This window comes from Triticum aestivum, chromosome 3D (assembly GCF_018294505.1).
Source record: "Triticum aestivum cultivar Chinese Spring chromosome 3D, IWGSC CS RefSeq v2.1, whole genome shotgun sequence".
Lineage (NCBI taxonomy): Eukaryota > Viridiplantae > Streptophyta > Magnoliopsida > Poales > Poaceae > Triticum > Triticum aestivum.
The window spans coordinates 162,779,585-162,787,187 of NC_057802.1; the positions used below are offsets into that span (position 1 = coordinate 162,779,585).

The 7,603-nt window shown below is 47.4% G+C and overlaps 1 protein-coding gene across 1 annotated transcript; it reads right to left on the reverse strand.

Moving 5' to 3' along the window:
• Positions 1-3,293: 3,293 nt before the first annotated feature.
• LOC123078047 (ABC transporter F family member 4-like) lies at positions 3,294-5,631 on the reverse strand. Its single transcript, XM_044500436.1, has one exon. The coding sequence runs from the start codon at positions 5,539-5,541 to the stop codon at positions 3,694-3,696; it is 1,848 nt and encodes a 615-aa protein (XP_044356371.1). The 5' UTR covers positions 5,542-5,631; the 3' UTR covers positions 3,294-3,693.
• Positions 5,632-7,603: the final 1,972 nt, after the last annotated feature.

A 7,603-nucleotide genomic window follows, 5' to 3' on the forward strand; every position in this document is an offset into this window, starting at 1 on the left:
GCGTGCGTATATATTGTGAAGGCATTGCTGACGAAGGTAAGTAAGTAATCTGCCTTGGCGCAAAGGGAGGCAAGGTATAGTTTGTCGTGGAAGAAAGGTGCGCAAATATAGCATGGCATGCAGGTCTTTATCAACTCCTCTTTTCCGCTTTGAGGACAAAGTCAGTTTTGAGTCGAATGATTGGTCCGATTGCATGAAGTAAATTATCTTCCGGTGCATTTTTCACTGTTCACTAGTACAGCATAAGTGAGTGACAGGACTGGCACGTGCAGCGGAAGTTTCAGGCGATCGCAGGATCTCGATTACGCTCGGTGTCGCCGGCAGTGTCGGTCGATACTTGGAGCGAGCAAGCAGCCGAGAACGTGTCCCGATGGGGACGATTCGGGCATGAATGCATGCAGATTGTGCCATGCTTCTAGCGCAATTTACACAGCGAATTGGGCAGTCGGATCATGAGCGCACCGGCACCGGCAGCGGGCACCTGAGCCTGAGGCACGCGACACTCAAGGTGGTGGATTCGCGCGTTTTGCTTGGCGACGCAGGCTTCTAGATTCGCTCGCGGCATGCGCTGATTCTGAATCTTCAACGAGGGTGTTTGCTTAACGCCGCTTCTTGCCATCTGCGGAAGAACACTATAAAATTTGCATTCGTCGCGAATTTCAGTTAAGATGGTTCAATTAGCAACACACCTCAAACTAGCAAAATTCTACTCCCTCCGTTGGGACGGAAGGAGTACTTCTTAAACATATAGCAGAGATTTCTTCAGTCTGAAATTTGACCCCCAAAAAAGTGCCGATTCCTCAACCATGTACCGCCTCTTTCAAAATGCATCAAACTATTTAAACTGGTGCAGCTAAACAATGTAAAAATAAACCACAAAGGTGAACAAGATGAGCTCTCTCCCACTCTAACCTGATACAGTTTGGTGTATTTCCCTTTCAACAAAGGAACCAGACCCCCCGCAAAAGGAAAAAAAAAACAAAGGAACCAGACTTTGTATTGATCTTCTTCTGTAGTACAGTATTTCTCAGCAAAGAAAACAAATAATGGCAACGTTTGCATCCTTTTACGTTTGGATATTGAACCCTGCGACACAGTTTTTTCATTGGTTAAGTTAGCTATAAGTAAAACATCTACTATACCAAATTGCGGCAGAAGAACACATACTATATGTACCTTGTGACACCAACTGACAGCCTAACTGGATTGTTGACTGCACAATGTGGTGAGAGAAGGTAACCCAAGTAACCACCGCTAAAGTAGAGTTCAAATTTAACAGCACAAAGGTGGAAATCCAGCATCTTTGGTAAAATAAGAATGCACATTCTAAGACATGGGAATAAAACTTCACATGCTCTTGAGGCATCTTGGAGCTCTGGAGACTGCCGAGGAAATCACTTCAGCTTCAGCATTTCCCTCAAGGCCTCCGCATAAAACTGACCAGGTTTTTGAGAATCCAAGAGATAGTCTCTAAAATACAGAACCCTTATATCTTCTATTTTATGCGCCGGAATGTCATGGTAGATAACTAGATATGGGATCATATCACATGAGGTTTCATAGCAATAATTACAAAAAAATGCTGAAGTGCAAAAAACAGAATAGTTAAGTGAACAATCCATAGAAACATCAATTACTAGCAAATGTTAGAACATAAATCTATTCTCAAATCTAAAACATTTTTTCAACATAATCCATATACTTTAAGAGCTACTAAGATTTCAGTCCGTGTAATATTTTAGCATTATTTGATTAATCATGCATAATGTTGCAGCATGACAACAGATTATTGTAGTATCCGTCCTCAAAGAGATGCTGATGTTTACTGAAATATACTGTGTCATACATTACATCCTTGCTGATTAACAATAGCATCACTCAGTCACTGACAAACTTTAGGACATCCTAGATTTAGAAAACAATATGAGCCAGTGACATCCTTTAGTCAGTTTTATTTGCGAAGTGATAAAACAATAGTATACAGTTATATCAAAACTAACAATGTATTCAATACCAAACAATCAGACGACAACGCAGATGTATGTTTGTTGCTAGAATATCACATGTATAATACTGAGAGATAATTATATCTGATTACAGTTTCATGCTATTTGATTACTGCTTGTTAAGGTTTATACTGAAAAGAGACATTATTGCATAGAAAAGGGCCATAACTTGAGTAAACCATATTACTAGAGGAGGTGGTACAGTAGGTACATAGAGTAAGAAATAAATTTTCTTGCCAACAAACCTTTAAATTAAAAAAGTCATGTCGTAAAATCATTTTCTCCAAGATATCTTGAGAACTCTATGTTAATGTAATTAATAGCAAACGTACAAAAGTTTTAGAAGGCTATGATATCGCGTACACACAAATAAAAGATGTTTGCTCTTGAATTTGGTGTGGCTACGAAAGCACTGCATGAAAAATGAAAACAAGTTTGCCAGTCTTCCCTCTTCAGGTATCGCTTCATTTAAGGAGTAAGACTACAATAAACCAATCATTTCCCAAGAGTTACAAGAGGAATATATAACTACGTAAGAAAATCAAGGATCTGAAAAGCCATTTGGGTGTCTTGAAATGTATGCATTTCCTTCACAACAATGGGCGAACCAAGCATTAGGAGAGGCGTCATTGAAGATGATATTGCTTAACTTACAATAACTAAATAATAGAACTTGCACATGGAGTGTGGGAGCAAGATAAGAGTATGTAAACATGCCATACGGTAGTCCAAGAATCTGCTCTATAAACCAAAGTAGGAACAGTTATAGGACAACTTTTCAACACCCACAAAAAAAAGGACAACTTTTCATGTTGAAACTTAGAGGGTGCTTGGATCCAAGGGACTTCTTTTAGTCTGACTAAAAATAGTCTCTTTAAGAGGCTAAAGTTCCAAGCACCCCTGACTAAAGAGGGGCTAAAACTAGTCTTGAGACTAAAAATTTTTTGTCAGGGGTACCCCTACTAAAATGTGGATTAGTCCTCTCTCTCCTCATTTAACTCCTCTCCTTTAACACATGCGAGTTCTGGATTGGAGGGTTTGGAGGATAATAAATGCTCATTAACTTGATTTTTAGTCTCTTTAGTATTTGGATCCAAGCATGGGTGAGGCTAGCAAGTTTTAGTCCCACTACTTTTAGTCATGAGACTAAAACGTATCCAAGCACCCTCTTAGAGGGCTCACAATTGTTACAACGTGGCAATATTTATGAGCAAAACTGTAACCTAGTTGCTTTTAATCCTGCTGCAAGACATAGATTCATACAAAGAATAGCACTCTGACAAGATGGAGCTTCAACGGTGTTAGTTCAGTGAGTTACAATAAGAGAAAAATGCTATCTTACCCATTCTAGTACCCAACTGCAACAAAATAAAACTATGATTTTTCTCAAGGGGACAAGCTCTCAGTTTCATTACTGAAACTGTGTGTTCCAAAACGGAGGGAGTATTCAACATTATAACACACCTTCCTGAAACCCACAGAAACATCAGTGCATACCAAAATGCTAAGCTAATTACAAGCCAACGAGCAAACGTCAACATATCAAACTAATACCAGATAGTAAACTACTCATATTACCCAAAAGGACAAACGCCACACCAATTCTTCTACAGTAAGTGAAGATTATCACCACGGGAGCGACTCTAGTTTATTTTCTAGTCAATCTCCAGCATCTAAGACATAATTTTCAGGAAGGGTCGGAGCTCTTACTGAGCGTTGAAATGTACTCATGGACTCGCTTTTGTTTCTCCTCCAACTCCGCGATCATCTGATCAGCAGCCTCGTTGATCATCCTTGGGAGGTACTTTTCCATCCGGTCGAACCACTCCTGCAATGTCATGGTCTCAAGGCTGCTTCTAACAGCACATTCCTCCACCTTCGCCCCATCTCCTACATCTCCTCTACTTCCAAGCAAATCCCCATTGCCATCATCTTCCTCTTCTCCGCCACCCATTTCCCAATCACCCTCATTGTCAGAAGCAGCACACTGAGCAGAAGCCTCTCCTCTACTGCCAAGCAAATCCCCATTGCCATCATCTTCCTCTTCTCCGCCACCCATTTCCCGATCACCCTCATTGCCAGAAGCAGCACACTGAGCAGAAGCCTCTCCTCTACTGCCAAGCAAATCCCCATTGCCATCATCTTCCTCTTCTCCGCCACCCCTTTCCCCAACACCCTCATTGTCAGAAGCAGCACACTGAGCAGAAGCCCTCCCCTTGGGGACTTCCTCCTCCAATGCCTTTGCAGCCACCTCGATTTCTCCATCGTCAGCTGCCACCTTATCCCCCTTCTCCTCCTCCTCCTCCTCCTCTTCACCATCCTTTACCGCTGTCGAAGTCGACAGATTGCCAGGCTGATCTCTTGGCACAGCCACCTCATGTTCCTCCTCTTCCTCCACTTCCTCGTCCTCTAGAACGGCCTTCCTTGTACTAGCCGCTCTTGTAAACCTTCCATGCCCCCCTCTGGACCCCGTCTTCACAGGCTGTGGTGGAGGGGCGACCGTCGGAGCATTCTTCCTCCTCCCACGGCGTGTAATCATCTGGGCCTCCACATCGTCTTCCTTCTCCAGTTCAGGAGGCTCCGTGTCCTCCTTCCGCGTCACCAGCAGGGCTTCCTCCTCCTCATCTCCTTTCTCCGACTCAGCAGCTGCTGTGGTCTTCTTCCGCCCGCCAGCACGCGGCGCCAGCGGGGCCTCCTCCTTCTCCGGTTCAGAGGGCTCCGCGGCCTTCTTCCGTCCACCACGGCGCCTCCCCTTCGGGGCCTCCTTCTTCCCCTCTTCCTCCTCCTCATCTCCTTTCTCCGGCTCAGCAGCTGCTGTGGTCTTCTTCCGCCCGCCAACAGGCGGCGCCAGCGGGGCCTCCTCCTTCTCCGGTTCAGAGGGCTCCGCGACCTTCTTCCGTCCACCACGGCGCCTCCCCACCGGGGCCTCCTTCTCCCCATCTTCCCTCTGTTCAGGGGGAGCCACTGCAGCCACCTTCCTAGGTCCGCCCCGGCGGGGCTTCTCCTCCTCCACTACCACTACCGCCGCGTCCGGCACTTCATTCTCCACTTCGGGGATCGCCGCCACCGCTGCCTTCTTCCGTGTGCCCCGGCGGGTCGCCGCAGGGGGCTTCTCCTCCTCCACCGCCGCCGTCTCCGCCGCATAGCGCGAGGAGCGCCTAGTTCCGGGGTCGGCAGCGGTGGCGGTGCTCAGATCCGAATGGGAGGGGATGGACACGGCGAGCACGGTGGACTCGCCGATCTTGATCAGGTTCCCATGGGAAAGCGGGGTGAGAACAAAGGGCTCGAGGGGCACATCGTTGAGGAAGGAGCCGTTGGAGGATCCCAGATCGGAGACGACCCATCCGGCGGCGGGCGGCGGGAGGAACTCGATGGAGAGATGTTGCTGCGACGCGCCCTTATCGCGCACGGCAAAGTGGTTGCCTTTGATGACGCGCCCGACACGGAGCACGGATCCAGCGCTGCACTGGCAGATCTCTCCCTTGCGCGGACCCTTCTCCACCGCAAGGGTGAGCACCGGCGGCGGAGCGGCCATTTGGGGGCTTTGGGGGAGTGAAAGTGGGGAAATTTCGAATTTCGTGGGGGGAGGAGAGAGGGGTTTGAGCTTTGGGAGATTTTGCCACAACCGCAAAAAGCTACGACAATGCCACTGAACAAACTTTTCCTGGCCCACTAGGCCAAACATTTTAGTTGGGTCGACCCCGTCGGGTACGGGCAGCCCGGGCTCAGTTTTTGGCCCAAGCCCGATTAAAACCAAAATCAAATATATAGGATTTGATAAACTAAATATGGAAATTCCCTCGAAAAGGGAGAAAATATGGAATAAAAAATAAATAAACGCAACCGATCGATCATGTCCACGCGTCGATCGGGTTGTGATACGGGTGGAACCTCCCCATACCCTTACCTGTCCTCCTTCAACTCACCCATCACCCGTACCCATACCCGTCAAAGGGTACGATTTTTAGGCTGCTGTAGGAGCAGGGGCTCCTTCTGACTCAAGCAGATATTGTTAAACATATCAACGAGTTTTACATGCAGCTGATGGGCTCAGAGGAGCCGAATCTCGCGGGCCTTAGGGTTGATGTGTGGGGGCAGGATCAGCAGATTTCGGCTAGTGAGAATGAGCCGTTGTTACTAGCTTTCTCTCCGGAGGAAGTTGACCCGGCGTTGGCCTCCATGAAGAGTGGCACTGCCCCTGGCCCGGATGGGTGGCTGGTGGCCATGTTTAAGGCCTTCTAGCCTGCGTTTAGGGCCACGATAGTTGACATTTGTATAAGTTTTTTCGCGCGGTTTCGTTGACATCTTGCGGTTCAACTTTGGGATCCTCTCGCTCATCCCCAAAGTGTTGGGAGCGGAATCCATCAAACATGTTAGGTCGATTGCGTTGATTAATGTACCGTTCAAGATCTACGCTAAAACGCGTGCACCTAGATTGTCCCACATTGCGCACCAGATTGTCAACAAGTGACAGTCTGTGTTCATTTGCAGTAGACACATTTTAGAGGACCTGGTGGTGTTACAAGAAATCATGCACGAGCTCAATCAGATGCGCCAAAAGGCAATTCTTTTCAAACTCAATTTCGAAAAAGCTTATGATCGCGTTAACTGGGCCTTCCTTTGTGAGGTGCTTATCTGTAAGGGTTTCGATGCGCCGTGGGTGCACGAGATCATGCAGCTGGTCTCGGAAGGTTAGACTGCCATCGCTGTGGACGGAGAAATAGGGCATTTCTTTCACAACAAGCAAGGATTAAGAAAGGGCGACACAATGTTGTTGTTCGAGTCGAACACGAATAGTATTGCTACGGTTAAATTAATCCTCCAGGGTTTTGAGGCTATGCTGGGCATGAAGATTAACTTTCACAAGTGTGAGGTCATCCCGATGGGATTAGAGAGGGACGAGGTCCCGCGGGTGGCGGATATGCTGAACTGACAGCTAGGTGCTCTTCCAATTACATATGTTGGCCTTTTGATCGACTTCAAAAAACTTATGATAGGGAATTGGGATCCCCTGTGTGCTAAGGTGGCGGGCAAGGTTTGTCCCCGGCGGGGTAAATTTCTGTCGTCTAGGACACGGGTGATTCTAACTAACGCCTGCCTATCCTCCCTGCCCATGCTATTATGGGTCTGTTTCTACTGGCGGAAGGGGTGCACTCCGAATCGGACAAGCCGCACGCGAGGTTCTTTTGGGAAGGAGCCGGCTCCAAGCGCAAATATCACATGATCAAGTGGACCACGGTTTGCGGCCCCAAGAAATATGGGGGTTGGGGTGATTAACTCTAAATTTGTGAACATTGCGTTTGTTTCTAGGTGGATCTGGAAGTTGTCGCAAAATGAGTTGAGCTTGAACGGCTCTTTTTTTGAATCTACGGGGAGGGGATCGCCATTTTGGAATGGGATCCAAGCAGTGAAACCAACATTAGCATTGGGGGCCAAATTTCGGGTGTACAATGGTCGTTCAACGCGCTTTTGGTTTGATTTGTGGCTTGATGCGCAGCCACTTTGGAGGGAGTTCCGACAGCTGTGCGAGTTGGTGGTCGATATCGACATCTCGGTGGTAGATGCCTTGTCTGTTAGTCCGCCGGCAGTGGCGTTCC